This window comes from Cherax quadricarinatus, chromosome 7, assembly GCF_038502225.1.
Source record: "Cherax quadricarinatus isolate ZL_2023a chromosome 7, ASM3850222v1, whole genome shotgun sequence".
NCBI classification, from domain to species: domain Eukaryota; kingdom Metazoa; phylum Arthropoda; class Malacostraca; order Decapoda; family Parastacidae; genus Cherax; species Cherax quadricarinatus.
This window is the reverse complement of record NC_091298.1, coordinates 67,399,896-67,420,185: the sequence shown is the minus strand read 5'-3', so window position 1 is coordinate 67,420,185 and position 20,290 is coordinate 67,399,896. Positions and strand designations below refer to the sequence as shown.

General features: G+C 43.8%; 1 protein-coding gene across 3 annotated transcripts in view; it reads left to right on the top strand.

Annotated features, from left to right (window-relative positions):
- Window positions 1-2,158: 2,158 nt before the first annotated feature.
- The window catches only part of LOC128686976 (mucin-4), a 162,880-nt gene continuing 144,748 nt past the window's right edge, over window positions 2,159-20,290 (top strand). The window contains exons 1-2 of one of the 3 annotated variants that reach the window (XM_070082669.1): window positions 2,159-5,242; window positions 11,840-12,016. In XM_070082669.1, coding sequence (XP_069938770.1) covers window positions 2,504-5,242; window positions 11,840-12,016 — 2,916 coding nt within the window. In that variant the 5' untranslated portion in view covers window positions 2,159-2,503. Of the gene's footprint in view, window positions 5,243-11,836; window positions 12,017-20,290 lie in introns of all 3 variants that reach the window. The other 2 variants (XM_070082668.1, XM_070082670.1) reach the window with 2 other exon arrangements.

Below are 20,290 nucleotides of genomic sequence, written 5' to 3'. Positions count from 1 at the left end.
GAGAGTTGTCTGGCTTGCCTGTAACACCTGTTCTTGAAGGCACTTGCTCTATAATGGGGTTTATTTTGGTGCACCTGCGACCCATGGAGGGGTAGGGGGGTGGGGGGTTAAGACAGGCAGAGGTAAGGGTGGAGAGAGAGGATGGGGGTTAAGACAGGCAGAGGTAGGGGTGGAGAGAGAGAGAGGATGGGGTTAAGACAGGCAGAGGTAGGGGTGGAGAGAGAGAGGATGGGCGGTTAAGACAGGCACAGGGAGGGGTGGAGAGAGAGAGGATGGGGGGTTAAGACAGGCAGAGGTAGGGGTGGAGAGAGAGAGAAAGAGGATGGGGGGTTAAGACAGGCAGAGGGAGGGGTGGAGAGAGAGAGAGGATGAGCGGTTAAGACAGGCAGAGGGAGGGGTGGAGAGAGAGAGAAAGAGGATGGGGGGTTAAGACAGGCAGAGGGAGGGGTGGAGAGAGAGAGAGGATGAGGGGTTAAGACAGGCAGAGGGAGGGGTGGAGAGAGAGAGAGAGAGATGGGGGGTTAAGACAGGCAGAGGGAGGGGTGGAGAGAGAGAGAGAGGATGGGGGGTTAAGACAGACAGAGGGAGGGGTGGAGAGAGAGAGAGAGGATGGGGGGTTAAGACAGACAGAGGGAGGGGTGGAGAGAGAGAGAGGATGGGGGGGCGGTTAAGACAGACAGAGGGAGGGGTGGAGAGAGAGAGAGCGGATGGGGGGTTAAGACAGACAGAGGGAGGGGTGGAGAGAGAGAGAGAGGATGGGGGGTTAAGACAGACAGAGGGAGGGGTGGAGAGAGAGAGAGAGAGATGGGGGGTTAAGACAGACAGAGGGAGGGGTGGAGAGATAGAGAGAGGATGGGGGGTTAGGACAGACAGAGGGAGGGGTGGAGAGAGAGAGAGAGAGAGGATGGGGGTTAAGACAGACAGAGGGAGGGGTGGAGAGAGAGAGAGAGAGAGGATGGGGGGTTAAGACAGACAGAGGGAGGGGTGGAGAGAGAGAGAGAGAGAGGATGGGGGGGTTAAGACAGACAGAGGGAGGGGTGGAGAGAGAGAGAGAGAGGATGGGGGGTTAAGACAGACAGAGGGAGGGGTGGAGAGAGAGAGAGAGAGAGAGAGAGAGAGAGAGAGAGAGAGAATGGGCGGTTAAGACAGACAGAGGGAGGGGTGGAGAGAGAGAGAGAGAGGATGGGGGGTTAAGACAGACAGAGGGAGGGGTGGAGAGATAGAGAGAGGATGGGGGGTTAAGACAGACAGAGGGAGGGGTGGAGAGATAGAGAGAGGATGGGGGGTTAAGACAGACAGAGGGAGGGGTGGAGAGAGAGAGAGAGAGAGAGAGAATGGGCGGTTAAGACAGACAGAGGGAGGGGTGGAGAGAGAGAGAGAGAGGATGGGGGGTTAAGACAGACAGAGGGAGGGGTGGAGAGAGAGAGAGAGGATGGGGGGTTAAGACAGACAGAGGGAGGGGTGGAGAGAGAGAGAGAGAGGATGGGGGGTTAAGACAGACAGAGGGAGGGGTGGAGAGAGAGAGAGAGAGAGGATGGGGGTTAAGACAGACAGAGGGAGGGGTGGAGAGAGAGAGAGAGAGAGAGTGAGGATGGGGGGTTAAGACAGAAGGGAGGGGTGGAGAGAGAGAGAGAGAGGATGGGGGGTTAAGACAGGGAGAGTGAGGGGTGGAGAGAGAGAGAGAGATGATGGGGGGTTAAGACAGGCAGAGGGAGGGGTGGAGAGAGAGAGAGAGAGAGGATGGGGGGTTAAGACAGGCAGATGGAGGGGTGGAGAGAGAGAGAGAGAGAGAGAGAGGATGGGGGGTTAAGACAGGCAGAGGGAGGGGTGGAGAGAGAGAGAGAGAGAGGATGGGGGGTTAAGACAGGCAGAGGGAGGGGTGGAGAGAGAGAGAGAGAGGATGGGGGGTTAAGACAGACAGAGGGAGCGGTGGAGAGAGAGAGAGAGAGAGGAGGAGGGGGAAGTTAGAACTGGAATATTAGGGAGAGAGATATTAAAAGAAGAAGAAACAGAATACCATGGCAGCAATAAGTCGCTATTTGCCCACAAATCATGTTTGATCCGAGGAAAGCCAAGATTTCTCCAATTTCCTTGGATCAAGAGCTCTTTTCCAGCGTTAGTGATACATAAAATATCAAGCATTTCTATAATCAAGTGTAATAATTATTATTAATTAACAGGTATAACATTGAAGATGCTTACATAACTTGTAACAAACGTGTATGGAAAAGCCTTTATGACTTAAATATATCAAAGTTATTTTTGAAGTTGAGATACAAAGTCTGTTCTGTATTATTGTATTCTTGGGTCATACAGCGCCATACATATTTTAATGAGCCCAAAGGTGTGGTAGGAACGTTGTGGAAGTTGTTGGTGGTCACTGTTGTAGCAGCCGGAGGAAATGACTGCTCTGAGAGAGCCAGCTGGCTGAAAAGACTCCTGTGGTGATTGTGGTTGTAGTAGTTGTGGTGGTGGTGGTGGTAGTGGCGTGAGGATAGCCATAATGGTCGACGTGGACAAGAAGTACATGCCCTTCTGGAAGTGGTGGATACACAAGAGTGAGTCGAGTCCCACGCTGACACACAAGTCCACCAAACACACGAGTACTGCCTCCAGTACTGTCACACACACCTCCAGGCACCTTATGTCTTCTGAGCAACTATTTGACAGGAAAAGACCCATTGACAAAGAAATTAAGTCTACTGAGGAACTCTTCCTGAGGTCTTTGGAGGATGGTCATGGAGTAAGGTCATCTGAGGATCTGTTGGAGAGGATTGATGGAGATAAGACGTCATCTCTGCAGAGATACAGGAGAGCCGTCTCAACCAGCCACCTCTCAAAGCGACCCACGTCTCTTGAACAACCAGGTGTGGTCACTTCGACCGGGACGCATTGGTCTAAATCATCTAGTTCTCTGGAACTGAAAGAATCACAGTGGAGGCCGGTGGATGTAACAGATCAAAATCCATCCCTCCAAGAGGACTCCAGCTCTAAGACCAAGAAGAGCGGCAAGAGACGATTCACTCTTCCTTTAGGCAAGCACAAAAATGGTGATGAACAAAAAAGTAAAAGGAAAGAATGGAGAGGAAAGACAAGCAAGAAAGTAAGAAGCTCTAATGCGGGGGTTTTATCACCTGGCGACGACACTGTGGACAGCACCTCCTTCATCCCAGGAAGAAAAAAACATTTTGACTTCGGCGTCGACAAGGAAGATTTAGAGAAAGGAAAATTACCTTGTCCTGGTTACGATATCCTGACCCCCACCGAAATATATCAGAAAAGATCTTCCCAAGCTAAAGCGACCAAAGAGGGAGGAAATGGCGAAATAGCTTCCAGTCAGCGGTCAAGTCCCGAACAAGGTAAAACCTCAGCCCCCGAACGAGACAAATCAACATCGAAAGAGGAAATGGTGGGAGAGATATCAGAGCCTGAAGCTATCACAACAGCCTCCAGACAAAATACACTCGAGAGACAAACACGAGCCGAAGTAGAAGATTGCTCCAAATGCGAATTTTCTAGGACGCAAATAAAGCCTGTTTTGGAGAGTAGGACTGAGGGTGTTGCTGAGGTGAAGGATACAGATGTGAGTGAGAACTATGATGTGCCGGGACCACTGCGTCCCATCTACGAGGCTCCTCCTCCACCCAGACCTGTTGCTACAGATGTTGCCTCACCTAAACCTTCACAAGATACAAGTGTCATGTCTCGGTACTCAAAGGAAGAGGAAGAATCTTCTGGGATGGCGAAGGAAGCCCCCAGCACTCCTACAATAAAGGGCTTCCCAGAGAGGCCTCTCCCGACACCACCATCAGCAGACAGGGAAGGTGGTGATAAGGAGAACGTCAAGTTATCTGGCATCACTCCATCAGGTATCACTCCATCGGGAGGCACGCCATCGGGTGGCACATCATCGGGTAGCAATAGTAAACGCCACAACGTGCAGCGAAAACATAGTGAGCAGCCACCAACGCCGAAAGTTGTGAAGAAACATCAGGTTGTGAGGCGGACGAAGAGTGAACCGAGGATGCGACGAAGTGAGTTCCATCCTCTCAACCTGGCTCTGAGCAAAGAAGAAAGTGAAGCCATGCAACACGTCCTTGACGACCACCTCTTCAAACACAACTTCAAGGTGATGGCTGAGGCGGGTGTAGACGTTGAGACTTTTTCTCACCCACATAAACCTTCCATAAGAAGAACTTCGAATGTTTCAACAACGTCCTCCTTGTCCTCTATGTTGGCCCCTCATGTTCAACATAACAATAAACAACAGTCCAGCAGCGTTGTCAGAAACCAACAGGTCTCTCCGCTTTCGGGCTTAAGTCAGGAGGCTAACGATCCACGGACCAAGCTCACTTACGATCCTCAACTGTCCAGAACAAGGTCGTCCTCGATGCGATCCAAGCCTGCACCACCAGTCAGGTCCCCGTCAACCAAGCTTACAACAGCATCAAGGCAAGACTCCAACTCGAGTCAGTCATCGATTTCTTCCAAGCTCTCGACTGCAGGTTCGACACTTGTTAACAACCCGAGTCGAACCCAGCCAGGTCCTCAAGAGCAAGACATGCAGCGATCCAGCTCCTTCACTTCCGGTTCTCCGTGTCAGGATCCTTCAGGCCAGGAAATTCACCCGTACGCTGCAGCAATGACTAATTGTCAAACTTTTCAACCTATTTTTCCTTACCAAGGGCCATCGTTAAAAAGCTCACAAATTCAACAGAGTCTAACCTCAACTCAGAGCTACACCTCACCACCACAACAGCAATGGAGACCTCAGGAAGGGTGGACACTTGGTCAGAACGCCGCTACACTCGCCTCAGGCCAGGAACCCACAAGTAAACCACCCTTTCCAGTGCCTATACCGGAAGCCGTCGGTACTGACTCTAAACCCCGTCAGTGGTCGCTGACTCTGTCGGATTTCACTCAGTCCGAACAAGTGATGCCACCACCCCCCGGAAACCTCAATCGGCAGGTGAAAGAACGGGTCTTCCGGCAGTACCCGGTACAGAGATACTTGCCTCATACTGGTGCACTTGAACGAGACGTCGCCAGACTGGCCGTCACTGACTGGGTGGCCCATCGACTGTCACAGTTTCCCCCAGAGATACAGTCGCTGTATATAGGCCATAAGTGGTCCTATAGCAGAGGTCGGTCTCGTCGAGGACGTCAACCTGTTATCCGCGAGGAACACGAGGACGAGGTCTTCCATACTTTCCCACCCTTCGAAGCTCACCAGCCTCTCAAGGTACATCTCCAGTGTTATCGTATGGGCTCATGTATCCTAATGAGGTATTGCTTCTTTCCTTCACACACTATTTCCTTCCTTAATTTTCTGCATCCTCCTTCCTCGCTCTCTCTTCTTCCTCCTCCGTCCCATACCTTCCTGATTTCTTCCTTGTCTTTGGCACTCTCTGCTCACGCTTCACACTTTCTCCTCTTCTCTTATCACAACCCTGTATGAATAATGTTTACTTATCGTGGATGTTGTTAATGTTTACCATTGTGGATGTAACTAATGTTTGCCATCGTGGATGTAACTAATGTTTATCATTGTGGATGTGGTTAATGTTTATCATTGTGGATGTGGCTAATGTTTACCATTGTGGATGTGGCTAATGTTTAGCGTTATGGATGTGGCTAATGTTTAGCGTTATGGATGTGGTTAATGTTTACCATGGTGGATGTGGTTAATGTTTACCATGGTGGATGTAATTAATGTTTACCATAGTGGATGTGGCTAATGCTTATCATTGTGGATGTGGCTAATGTTTATCATTGTGGATGTGGTTAATGTTTACCATGGTGGATGTGGCTAATATTTATCATTGTGGATGTGGTTAATGTTTACCATGGTGGATGTGGCTAATATTTATCATTGTGGATGTGGTTAATGTTTACCATGGTGGATGTGGCTAATATTTATCATTGTGGATGTGGTTAATGTTTACCATGGTGGATGTAACTAATGTTTATCATTGTGGATGTGGCTAATGTTTACCATTGTGGATGTGGTTAATGTTTACCATTGTGGATGTGGTTAATGTTTACCATTGTGGATGTGGTTAATGTTTACCATTGTGGATGTGGTTAATGTTTATCATTGTGGATGTGGTTAATGTTTACCATGGTGGATGTGGTTAATGTTTACCATTGTGGATGTAACTAATGTTTGCCATAGTGGATATAAACTTTGCCATCTTGATAAGACTTATCTTGAGATAGTGGTGAGTGTAGTCATCCTGAACACGGTATCACGTTCATGTTGCTGGCTGTCTTGTCAATGTTTCTTGTGTGTGTCATGTTCTCCGTTACCTCCTGCACTGTGTGTGTGGTGTGTTTGTAGCTACCTTTTAGAGGTGTCCTGGCTGGTGAACTGTAGCTGTTGGTCCCGCCTCTTAGCCTTGCAGCACACTGACGTGAATTAGCTCAGTCATACCTATTTTTGAAACCCCCACGCGCAGCCATCTGTGTGTGTGTTTTGTGCGTGCTTGTGTGTGTGTGTGTGTGTGTGTGTGTGTTATGTACGTATGTGAATTTTCAGACTGAACATACACAGTAGTACACGCCTCTTGACATGCACAGATACACTACATGGAAATAAATGGTATAAAATACCGACACAATGGAAATATAAACACATATGCAGTGTGGGGTTATAGAGTCTAAAATCCTTTCCAAGCTACCCAAGATTTTATACTTTATAACCCCACTCGGTACATCATCAGGTGCAGCATTCTCCACTTGACCTCAGCATTCTGAACCTGACTATAAATACTCGCGTACCTTCCACCCCAGGTAGATCTGTTTGTGACTTGAAAAAGCCCACTGTGTGGGCGAAACGTTGTCAATAAAGGATCACATTATACTGCATATGTGTTTATATTTCCAGATACACTACATACATAGTAATATACATGCGTAGACACTGATACACACTGTTTTAGCAAACAGAATTGTTACAGATTGTATGATGATAAGCAGTCAGAATATCATTATTGTTGTTATTAATTATTATTATAATGTTAATTATATTAATTATTATAGTGATAAACCCTTAAGAGTTATGCAGAGACGGGGAGAAGGGAAGGTAACATAAGAACATAAGAAAGGAGGAACACTGCAGCAGACCAGTTGGCCCACACTAGGCAGGTCCTTCACAATCCATCCCACTAACAATATTTGCCCAACCCAATTTTCAACGCTACCTAAGCAATAAGCTTTGGTAATTCTATTTACTCATGTGCAAGTCCCACTCAAATCCAACCCCTCTCACTCATGATTTATCCAACCTAAATTTGAAACTCCCAAGGTTTTAGCTTCAATAACCCTACTAGGCAGACTGTTCCACTCATTAACTACCCAATTTCCAAACCATTACTTACCTATATCCTTTCTTAATCTAAACTTGTCTAATTTGAATCCATTACTGCGGGTTCTCTCTTGGAGAAATATCCTCAAGACCATATTTATATCCCCTTTGTTAATACGCATCTTTCATTTATACACTTCGGTCATGTCTCCCCTCATTCTTCATCTTACAAGTGAATGTAATTTAAAGGTCTTCGCTGTTTTTTCATACGGAAGATTTCTAATGCTATATTAATTTTGTCATTCTTCGCTCAATGTTTTCTAATGAATTTATATCCATTCTGTTATATGGAGACCAGAACTGAGCTGCGTAATGTAGGCGAGGCCTTACTAATGATGTATAAAACTGTAGTATAACAGCTGGACTTCTGTTGCTTACACTTCTTGAGGATTAATGAGAGGAAGGGGAGGATGCTTCGTATTCCTTGGATCAAGAGCCCTTCACTAGCGTTTCTGTCCTCTCCTAATGAGACATGAGAGCAAAAAATTAACAATTTAATTCCCCAATTAAGAGACAAAAAGGTTCAATTTTTGTTACTTATGATAATGAGGGTAATTAGCCAACCCTGTGCTCGCTCGATAACGGCTACTTGCAAGGGGTTGATGCCTAGCTCCTGGTTCTGATCCTTAAGTCTTATGTAATTATCCAATCCCACATGTTTGTAGCGTGACACTGAGTCACCCAGTTGGCTTCCTGATCTGCAGGGGACAGGTCATACCTTTTCTTGATGCTGTGTACAGAATTTGTTTCCACCACCTTTTCATTTAGTGCTTAACTGTGTCTTGTGTTTAGTGTTATCAGTCAGCTGATGATCAGTGGACGAACGAAGGAGTCTCATCTAAATTAACATTTTGGGCCTTGTATATAATTTTTAAATGTATCTTATATTGGAATAAATAGGTCTGATGATGGGAATAAATAGGGCTGATGATGGGAATAAATAGGTCTGATGATGGGAATAAATAGGTCTGATGATGGGAATAAATAGGGCTGATAATCTGATGAACATAGTGAGGGTGAGTAGACTGTTGATTTTGGAGATATGTCTCAACATTAGTTATAAATTAAGGTGTCTACTTATTTAAGTGGTAGAAAGTGTGTAGGAAGATGAGGGAAGATCAAGTGTGCGATATCAGTAGATACTAAAATAAGTGAAGTTAAACATTAAAGAACGTTGTCGAATTTACACGTGTTTTGCTTATAAACAAACACCACGTGTTAATACCTCTTATACCTGGTCACAGCTGCGAATTATGGCGCGCGTGACGTCACACAGGTAAGCTAAATTGATCCTTTCCCCCTTTACCCCTACCCCTTCCTTCATTCCTCTTCCCTTGTATATAAACTGCCTAGTGGGTGTGTGTACCCATCTAATTGTGGTTGCAAGGGTCGAGTCATAGTCCCTGGCCCCGCCTCTTTACTGGTCGCTACTAGGTCCACTCTCCCTGCTCCATGAGATTTATCACACCTCTTCTTAAAGCTATGTATGGATCCTGCCTCCACTACATACATCATTCTGGTGTGACATGAAGATGGTAGAGGCAGAATTTGGTGTAAACTTTTGGGATGTTGTGGAACGAGAGATTCACAGCATGAATATTCAGCCGACAAATCTGTAGCATCTGTTTGAGGTTATCATGTTAATATAAACCAGAATCTCCAAGGAATGTTTCCAGCACCGTGATAAATACATGACATGAAGAATTTAGGCTGTTCTGGGGAGCAAAGAGGAACCTTACCCAGTACTAGTACATTGTTCCTAATAATGTGGCCACTTGACTATATACGTATAGTTTTTAATATATATGTTCATGTTTAAAATAATTTATATAAACATTTAAATTTGCGCAGAAATATTTACATTGAGAGGTGTATATGTCTCAGTGTATATACATTGAGAGGTGTATATGTCTCAGTGTATATACATTGAGAGGTGTATATGTCTCAGTTTATATACATTGAGAGGTGCATATGTCTCAGTGTATATACACTGAGAGGTGTATGTCTCAGTGTATATACATTGAGAGGTGTATGTCTCAGTGTATATACATTGAGAGGTGTATATGTCTCAGCGTATATACATTGAGAGGTGTATATGTCTCAGTGTATATACATTGAGAGGTGTATATGTCTCAGTGTATATACATTGAAAAGTGTATATGTCTCAGTGTATATACATTGAGAGGTGTATATATCTCAGTGTATATACATTGAGAGGTGTATATGTCTCAGTGTATATACATTGAGAGGTGTATATGTCTCAGTTTATATACATTGAGAGGTGCATATGTCTCAGTGTATATACACTGAGAGGTGTATATGTCTCAGTGTATATACATTGAGGTGTATGTCTCAGTGTATATACATTGAGAGGTGTATATGTCTCAGCGTATATACATTGAGAGGTGTATATGTCTCAGTGTATATACATTGAGAGGTGTATATGTCTCAGTGTATATACATTGAGAAGTGTATATGTCTCAGTGTATATACATTGAGAGGTGTATATGTCTCAGTGTATATACATTGAGAGGTGTACATGTTTCAGTGTATATACATTGAGAAGTGTATATGTCTCAGTGTATATACATTGAGAGGTGTATATGTCTGTGTATATACATTGAGAGGTGTATATGTCTCAGTGTATATACATTGAGAGGTGTATATGTCTCAGTGTATATACACAGAGGTGTATATGTCTCAGTGTATATACACTGAGAGGTGTATATGTCTCAGTGTATATACACTGAGAGGTGTATATGTTTCAAGTGTATATACATTGAGAGGTGTATGTCTCAGTGTATATATATTGAGAGGTGTATATGTCTCAGTGTATATACACTGAGAGGTGTATATGTCTCAGTGTATATACATTGAGAGGTGTATATGTCTCAGTGTATATACACTGAGACATATACACCTCTCAGTGTATATACATTGAGAGGTGTATATGTCTCATTGTATATACATTGAGAGGTGTATATGTCTCAGTGTATATACATTGAGAGGTGTATATGTCTCAGTGTATATACATTGAGAGGTGTATGTCTCAGCGTATATACATTGAGAGGTGTTTGTCTCAGTGTATATACATTGAGAGGTGTATGTCTCAGCGTATATACATTGAGAGGTGTATGTCTCAGTGTATATACATTGAGAGGTGTATATGTCTCAGTTTATATACATTGAGAGGTGTATATGTCTCAGTTTATATACATTGAGAGGTGTATATGTCTCAGTGTATATACACTGAGAGGTGTATGTCTCTGTATATGCATTGAGAGGTGTATATGTCTCAGTGTATATACATTGAGAGGTGTATGTCTCAGTGTATATACACTTAGAGGTGTATGTCTCAGTGTATATACAGTGAGGTGTATATGTCTCAATGTATATACACTGAGAGGTGTATGTCTCAGTGTATATACACTGAAAGGTGTATATGTCTGAGTGTATATACATTGAAAGGTGTATATTTCTCAGTGTATATACACTGAAAGGTGTATATTTCTCAATGAATATACACTGAAAGGTGTATGTCTCAGTGTATATACACTGAAAGGTGTATATGTCTCAGTGTATATACACTGAAAGGTGTATATGTCTGAGTGTATATACATTGAGAGGTGTATATGTCTGAGTGTATATACATTGAGAGGTGTATATGTCTCAGTGTATATACATTGAGAGGTGTATATGTCTCAGTGTATATACATTGAGAGGTGTATATGTCTCAGTGTATATACACTGAAAGGTGTATATGTCTCAGTGTATATACACTGAAAGGTGTATATGTCTCAGTGTATATACATTGAGAGTAAACTTTAATGTGTATTTTATGTATTGTTGTGAGGTGATAAAGAGCCTTAATGAGCCTCTCAGTGTAGTAGATAGACTTGAAACCCCATTAACCAGCCTTAACTTTCTGTATTTCTTATTGTCTCTGTGTCCCTTTTTTTTTAATCTTTAAATTCTTAAAGACAATTTATTAAAGTTTTGTCTAATTTTTTGATTTGCATGAAAAGAATTTTTTTGAGAATTGTGATTTTTGTTTTTTTGTTTCAGATGAAGAAAATAATTAAAAATTTGTGGTCTAACTTTGTCTTTTTTTTGTCTTCTCTTGCATGTCCCGCCCATCTCCGCCCATCTCCGCCCATCTCCGCCCATCTCCGACCAACTACGACCATGTGTGCCCTCACCCACCCACCAACACCCACACCCATGGAGCCACATTGACTGGCACAATTATTCCATATATGTGTGTGTGTTCCATTGTTGTACACATATGTACGTCTCTGTGTACATTATCACTGCATGTAACTATGTGTATACATACATGCACGTATATATTTATATATACAAATATACATTTGTACACTCGTATAAACACACACACACACACACACACACACACACACACACACACACACACACACACACACACACACACACACAAACTTAAATATTCAGCAGACCAAAAGTTCAAGCGACTCAGACCACTCTGTGGGAGGTTTGAGAACCGCTTCCCTGGACCGACTTGGGCGTAGGTCTCACGCCCACCCTGCTGCCCACGCCCACCCCCACACTCCCCACTACACCCTTCCCAGGAGACCTCCGAACACCCAGAGATACACTCAGCCACAGACTAAGGTAAGTCTCAGTGTCATATGTGTATGGGAGAGATCTACACCTGTAAGGGTCATATCGCTCTATGGGAAACTGGCAGGTAATTATGTTGGATCCGAGAAAGGGGAGAGTAGCTCCACTTCCTGGAATCAAAAGCACCGGAACACATTCAGAGATTGTGAATGGTAACAATACCGACAAGATGAAGGCTTAGACACATGGGCAACATCTGGGTACCTTTATTTGTAGACGTTTCGCCCTCCAGTGGCTTTATCAATATACATTATGTCCTTGTATTGATAAAGCCACTGGAGGGCGAAACGTCCACAAATAAAGATACCCAGATGTTGCACATATGTCTAATTCTTAAGATTCAGAGATTATTTACGGCCAGCATTTAAATTACTAGGAACACCTCCAGGTCCTAGACTCGTACTTACTGGGGTGAACCAGGTCTTAGACTCGTACTTACTGGGGTGAACCAGGTCCTAGACTCGTACTTACTGGGGTGAACCAGGTCCTAGACTCGTACTTACTGGGGTGAACCAGGTCCTAGACTCGTACTTACTGGGGTGAACCAGGTCCTAGACTCGTACTTACTGGGGTGAACCAGGTCCTAGACTCGTACTTACTGGGGTGAACCAGGTCCTAGACTCGTACTTACTGGGGTGAACCAGGTCTTAGACTCGTACTTACTGGGGTGAACCAGGTCCTAGACTCGTACTTACTGGGGTGAACCAGGTCCTAGACTCGTACTTACTGGGGTGAACCAGGTCCTAGACTCGTACTTACTGGGGTGAACCAGGTTCTAGACTCGTACTTACTGGGGTGAACCAGGTCTTAGACTCGTACTTACTGGGGTGAACCAGGTCCTAGACTCGTACTTACTGGGGTGAACCAGGTCCTAGACCCGTACTTACTGGGGTGAACCAGGTCTTAGACTCGTACTTACTGGGGTGAACCAGGTCCTAGACTCGTACTTACTGGGGTAAACCAGGTCCTAGACTCGTACTTACTGGGGTGAACCAGGTCCTAGACCCGTACTTACTGGGGTGAACCAGAGATAAACTTGTAGCTACTGGGGTGAACCAGAGATAAACTTGTAGTTACTGGGGTGAACCAGAGATAAACTTGTAGTTACTGGGGTGAACCAGAGATAAACTTGTAGTTACTGGGGTGAACCAGAGATAAACTTGTAGTTACTGGGGTGAACCAGAGATAAACTTGTAGTTACTGGGGTGAACCAGAGATAAACTCGTACTTACTGGGGTGAACCAGAGATAAACTTGTAGCTACTGGGGTGAACCAGAGATAAACTTGTAGTTACTGGGGTGAACCAGAGATAAACTTGTAGTTACTGGGGTGAACCAGAGATAAACTTGTAGTTACTGGGGTGAACCAGAGATAAACTTGTAGTTACTGGGGTGAACCAGAGATAAACTTGTAGTTACTGGGGTGAACCAGAGATAAACTTGTAGTTACTGGGGTGAACCAGAGATAAACTTGTAGTTACTGGGGTGAACCAGAGATAAACTCGTACTTACTGGGGTGAACCAGAGAGAGAAACTCGTACTTATTGGGGTGAACCAGAGAGAGAAACACTTACCGGGGTGAACCAGAGAGAGAAACACGTACTTACTGGGGTGAACCAGAGAGGAACACGTACTTACTGGGGTGAACCAGAGAGAGAAACTCGTACTTACCGGGGTGAACCAGAGAGGGAAACTCGTACTTACTGGGGTGAACCAGAGAAACACATGCTTACTGGGGTGAACCAGAGAAACACGTACTTACTGGGGTGAACCAGAGAGAGAGAAACACGTACTTACTGGGGTGAACCAGAGAGAGAAACACGTACTTACTGGGGTGAACCAGAGAGAGAGAAACACGCACTTACTGGGGTGAACCAGAGAGAGAGAAACACGTACTTACTGGGGTGAACCAGAGAGAGAGAAACACGTACTTACTGGGGTGAACCAGAGAGAGAGAAACACGCACTTACTGGGGTGAACCAGAGAGAAACACGTACTTACTGGGGTGAACCAGAGAGAGAGAAACACGTACTTACTGGGGTGAACCAGAGAGAGAGAAACACGTACTTACTGGGGTGAGCCAGAGAAACACGTACTTACTGGGGTGAACCAGAGAGAGAGAAACACGTACTTACTGGGGTGAACCAGAGAGAGAGAAACACGTACTTACTGGGGTGAACCAGAGAAACACGTACTTACTGGGGTGAACCAGAGAGAGAAGCACGTACTTACTGGGGTGAACCAGAGAGAGAGAAACACGCACTTACTGGGGTGAACCAGAGAGAGAGAAACACGTACTTACTGGGGTGAGCCAGAGAAACACGTACTTACTGGGGTGAACCAGAGAGAGAGAAACACGTACTTACTGGGGTGAACCAGAGAAACACGTACTTACTGGGGTGAACCAGAGAAACACGTACTTACTGGGGTGAACCAGAGAAACACGTACTTACTGGGGTGAACCAGAGAAACACGTACTTACTGGGGTGAACCAGAGAAACACATACTTACTGGGGTGAACCAGAGAAACACGTACTTACTGGGGTGAACCAGAGAAACACGTACTTACTGGGGTGAACCAGAGAAACACGTACTTACTGGGGTGAACCAGAGAAACACGTACTTATTGGGGTGAACCAGAGAAACACGTACTTACTGGGGTGAACCAGAGAGAGAGAAACACGTACTTACTGGGGTGAACCAGAGAAACACGTACTTACTGGGGTGAACCAGAGAAACACGTACTTTCTGGGGTGAACCAGAGAAACACGTACTTACTGGGGTGAACCAGAGAAACACGTACTTACTGGGGTGAACCAGAGAAACACGTACTTACTGGGGTGAACCAGACAAACACGTACTTACTGGGGTGAACCAGAGAAACACGTACTTACTGGGGTGAACCAGAGAAACACGTACTTACTGGGGTGAACCAGAGAAACACGTACTTTCTGGGGTGAACCAGAGAAACACGTACTTACTGGGGTGAACCAGAGAAACACGTACTTACTGGGGTGAACCAGAGAAACACGTACTTACTGGGGTGAACCAGAGAAACACGTACTTACTGGGGTGAACCAGAGAAACACGTACTGGGGTGAACCAGAGAAACACGTACTTACTGGGGTGAACCAGAGAAACACGTACTTACTGGGGTGAACCAGAGAAACACGTACTTACTGGGGTGAACCAGAGAAACACGTACTTACTGGGGTGAACCAGAGAAACACGTACTTACTGGGGTGAACCAGAGAAACACATACTTACTGGGGTGAACCAGAGAAACACGTACTTACTGGGGTGAACCAGAGAAACACGTACTTACTGGGGTGAACCAGAGAAACACGTACTTACTGGGGTGAACCAGAGAAACACGTACTTACTGGGGTGAACCAGAGAGAGAGAGAAACACGTACTTACTGGGGTGAACCAGAGAGAGAGAAATACGTACTTACTGGGGTGAACCAGAGAGAGAGAAATACGTACTTACTGGGGTGAACCAGAGAGAGAGAAACACGTACTTACTGGGGTGAACCAGAGAGAGAGAAATACGTACTTACTGGGGTGAACCAGAGAGAGAGAAATACGTACTTACTGGGGTGAACCAGAGAGAGAGAAACACGTACTTACTGGGGTGAACCAGAGAAACACGTACTTACTGGGGTGAACCAGAGAGAGAGAAACACGTACTTACTGGGGTGAACCAGAGAGAGAGAAATACGTACTTACTGGGGTGAACCAGAGAGAGAGAAACACGTACTTACTGGGGTGAACCAGAGAAACACGTACTTACTGGGGTGAACCAGAGAAACACGTACTTACTGGGGTGAACCAGAGAAACACGTACTTACTGGGGTGAACCAGAGAAACACGTACTTACTGGGGTGAACCAGAGAAACACGTACTTACTGGGGTGAACCAGAGAAACACGTACTTACTGGGGTGAACCAGAGAAACACGTACTTACTGGGGTGAACCAGAGAAACACGTACTTACTGGGGTGAACCAGAGAAACACGTACTTATTGGGGTGAACCAGAGAAACACGTACTTACTGGGGTGAACCAGAGAGAGAGAAACACGTACTTACTGGGGTGAACCAGAGAAACACGTACTTACTGGGGTGAACCAGAGAAACACGTACTTACTGGGGTGAACCAGAGAAACACGTACTTACTGGGGTGAACCAGAGAAACACGTACTTACTGGGGTGAACCAGAGAAACACGTACTTACTGGGGTGAACCAGAGAAACACGTACTTACTGGGGTGAACCAGAGAAACACGTACTTACTGGGGTGAACCAGAGAAACACGTACTTACTGGGGTGAACCAGAGAAACACGTACTTACTGGGGTGAACCATAGAAACACGTACTTACTGGGGTGAACCAGAGAAACACGTACTTACTGGGGTGAACCAGAGAAACACGTACTTACTGGGGTGAACCAGAGAAACACGTACTTACTGGGGTGAACCAGAGAAACACGTACTTACTGGGGTGAACCAGAGAAACACGTACTTACTGGGGTGAACCAGAGAAACACGTACTTACTGGGGTGAACCAGAGAAACACGTACTTACTGGGGTGAACCAGAGAGAGAGAAAGATTAACATAATATTGTATTGAACAGAAAGTCACAATACCGTGAGTGGAACGGTACACAAATAACCAACACGTAGGAAAGGGCAGATAATAACGACGTTTCGGCCCCACGTTTTGACCATTTACTAGTCGCCAATAATCTTCTGTCTCTTATGTTCGGGTCATTTGTGTATGATAATGAATTGGAGGGAAAACTATGGGATAAGTGTAAAGCAGGGGGAGTCGTGGGCATGATAGGAGAACATTGTATCAACATTCGTGGTCCCAGACTATTCGACTTTATTAGAAGATATCAGAAACACTGATGGAACAAGTCTTTAAGTACCTCAGTCAAGTGCCGGATCAACCAAGCTGTGTTAGATATGAGGCACAGCTGGCCACCAGCAACACCAGCCTGGTTGATCAGACAAAACCTGGCCCATGGCCGGCCTGCGGATGTTGGAAAACCCTAGAAACCTATCAAAGGTACATACCTACTTCAGCTGGTGTAAGTGAGGTTAAATACCTGCTTCTGCTGGTTTAGTTGAGGTTAAACACCTGCGTCTGCTGGTTTACGTGAAGTCTAACACCTGCTCCTGCTGGTTTAAGTGAGGCTAAACACCTGTCTTGTTTAGGTGAGGTTGAAGACCTGTTGTAGGAATTATTGCATTTAAATACCTGCCGCTCAAATGAATTTCATTAGATAATCTGCCTTTGTATTTCCATGTGTGTTGAAAAAACCTGCAAAATCAGCTGTATACATTCGAACACCTTTATACATTTCTTAATAGTTCACCAGGCGATAATTAGGTAACTGGGTGTCTGTTTTCTTTTACCTGATGTCCCTCTTCACCTGGCAGTAAAAAAAAGTACTATCTGAGTGTTAGATTCATTACACTTGTTCGCCTAGCGGTAAGTAGGTACCCTGGTACTAGTTCCCGTACACCTGCCCCTGTTCACCTAGCAGTAAATAGGTACCTGGGTGCAAGGCAACTGTTGTGGGTGGCATCTTGGCTAGGTAGGATACTCTAATGTGGCATTCAAAGTCCGTAGATTTATTAAAAGTAATAATTTACGTAGTCGAACGTTGGAAAATCTATTTATATAGGTATGTTTGTGTGTGTATATATATATATATATATATATATAATATATATATATATATATATATATATAAATATATATATAAATATATATATATAAATATATATATAAATATATATATAAATATATATATAAATATATATATAAATATATATATATATATATATATATATATATATATATAAATATATATATATATATAATATATATATATATATAATATATATATATATATATATATATATATATATATATATAATATATATATATAGGTAGTAGGTTGGTAGACAGCAACCACCCAGGGAAGTACTACCGTCCTGCCAGATGACTGTGAAACAAAAACCTGTAACTGTTTTGCATGATGGTAGGATTGCTGGTTTCTTTTTCTGTCTCATAAACACGCTAAGATAACAGGGATATCTTGCTACTCCTACTTACACTTTGGTCACACTTCACAGACACGCACATGCATATATATATATACATACATCTAGGTTTTTCTCCTTTTTCTAAATAGCTCTTGTTCTTTTTTATTTCTTCTATTGTCCATGGGGAAGTGGAAAAGAATCTTTCCTCCGTAAGCCATGCGTGTCGTATGAGGCGACTAAAATGCCGGGAGCAATGGGCTAGTAACCCCTTCTCCTGTATACAATTACTAAAAAAGAGAAGAAGAAAAACTTTATAAAACTGGGTTGCTTAAATGTGCGTGGATGTAGTGCGGATGACAAGAAACAGATGATTGCTGATGTTATGAATGAAAAGAAGTTGGATGTCCTGGCCCTAAGCGAAACAAAGCTGAAGGGGGTAGGAGAGTTTCAGTGGGGGGAAATAAATGGGATTAAATCTGGAGTATCTGAGAGAGTTAGAGCAAAGGAAGGGGTAGCAGTAATGTTAAATGATCAGTTATGGAAGGAGAAAAGAGAATATGAATGTGTAAATTCAAGAATTATGTGGATTAAAGTAAAGGTTGGATGCGAGAAGTGGGTCATAATAAGCGTGTATGCACCTGGAGAAGAGAGGAATGCAGAGGAGAGAGAGAGATTTTGGGAGATGTTAAGTGAATGTATAGGAGCCTTTGAACCAAGTGAGAGAGTAATTGTGGTAGGGGACTTGAATGCTAAAGTAGGAGAAACTTTTAGAGAGGGTGTGGTAGGTAAGTTTGGGGTGCCAGGTGTAAATGATAATGGGAGCCCTTTGATTGAACTTTGTATAGAAAGGGGTTTAGTTATAGGTAATACATATTTTAAGAAAAAGAGGATAAATAAGTATACACGATATGATGTAGGGCGAAATGACAGTAGTTTGTTGGATTATGTATTGGTAGATAAAAGACTGTTGAGTAGACTTCAGGATGTACATGTTTATAGAGGGGCCACAGATATATCAGATCACTTTCTAGTTGTAGCTACACTGAGAGTAAAAGGTAGATGGGATACAAGGAGAATAGAAGCATCAGGGAAGAGAGAGGTGAAGGTTTATAAACTAAAAGAGGAGGCAGTTAGGGTAAGATATAAACAGCTATTGGAGGATAGATGGGCTAATGAGAGCATAGGCAATGGGGTCGAAGAGGTATGGGGTAGGTTTAAAAATGTAGTGTTAGAGTGTTCAGCAGAAGTTTGTGGTTACAGGAAAGTGGGTGCAGGAGGGAAGAGGAGCGATTGGTGGAATGATGATGTAAAGAGAGTAGTAAGGGAGAAAAAGTTAGCATATGAGAAGTTTTTACAAAGTAGAAGTGATGCAAGGAGGGAAGAGTATATGGAGAAAAAGAGAGAAGTTAAGAGAGTGGTGAAGCAATGTAAAAAGAGAGCAAATGAGAGAGTGGGTGAGATGTTATCAACAAATTTTGTTGAAAATAAGAAAAAGTTTTGGAGTGAGATTAACAAGTTAAGAAAGCCTAGAGAACAAATGGATTTGTCAGTTAAAAATAGGAGAGGAGAGTTATTAAATGGAGAGGTAGAGGTATTGGGAAGATGGAAGGAATATTTTGAGGAATTGTTAAATGTTGATGAAGATAGGGAAGCTGTGATTTCGTGTATAGGGCAAGGAGGAATAACATCTTGTAGGAGTGAGGAAGAGCCAGTTGTGAGTGTGGGGGAAGTTCGTGAGGCAGTAGGTAAAATGAAAGGGGGTAAGGCAGCCGGGATTGATGGGATAAAGATAGAAATGTTAAAAGCAGGTGGGGATATAGTTTTGGAGTGGTTGGTGCAATTATTTAATAAATGTATGGAAGAGGGTAAGGTACCTAGGGATTGGCAGAGAGCATGCATAGTTCCTTTGTATAAAGGCAAAGGGGATAAAAGAGAGTGCAAAAATTATAGGGGGATAAGTCTGTTGAGTGTACCTGGTAAAGTGTATGGTAGAGTTATAATTGAAAGAATTAAGAGTAAGACGGAGAATAGGATAGCAGATGAACAAGGAGGCTTTAGGAAAGGTAGGGGGTGTGTGGACCAGGTGTTTACAGTGAAACATATAAGTGAACAGTATTTAGATAAGGCTAGAGAGGTCTTTGTGGCATTTATGGATTTGGAAAAGGCGTATGACAGGGTGGATAGGGGGGCAATGTGGCAGATGTTGCAAGT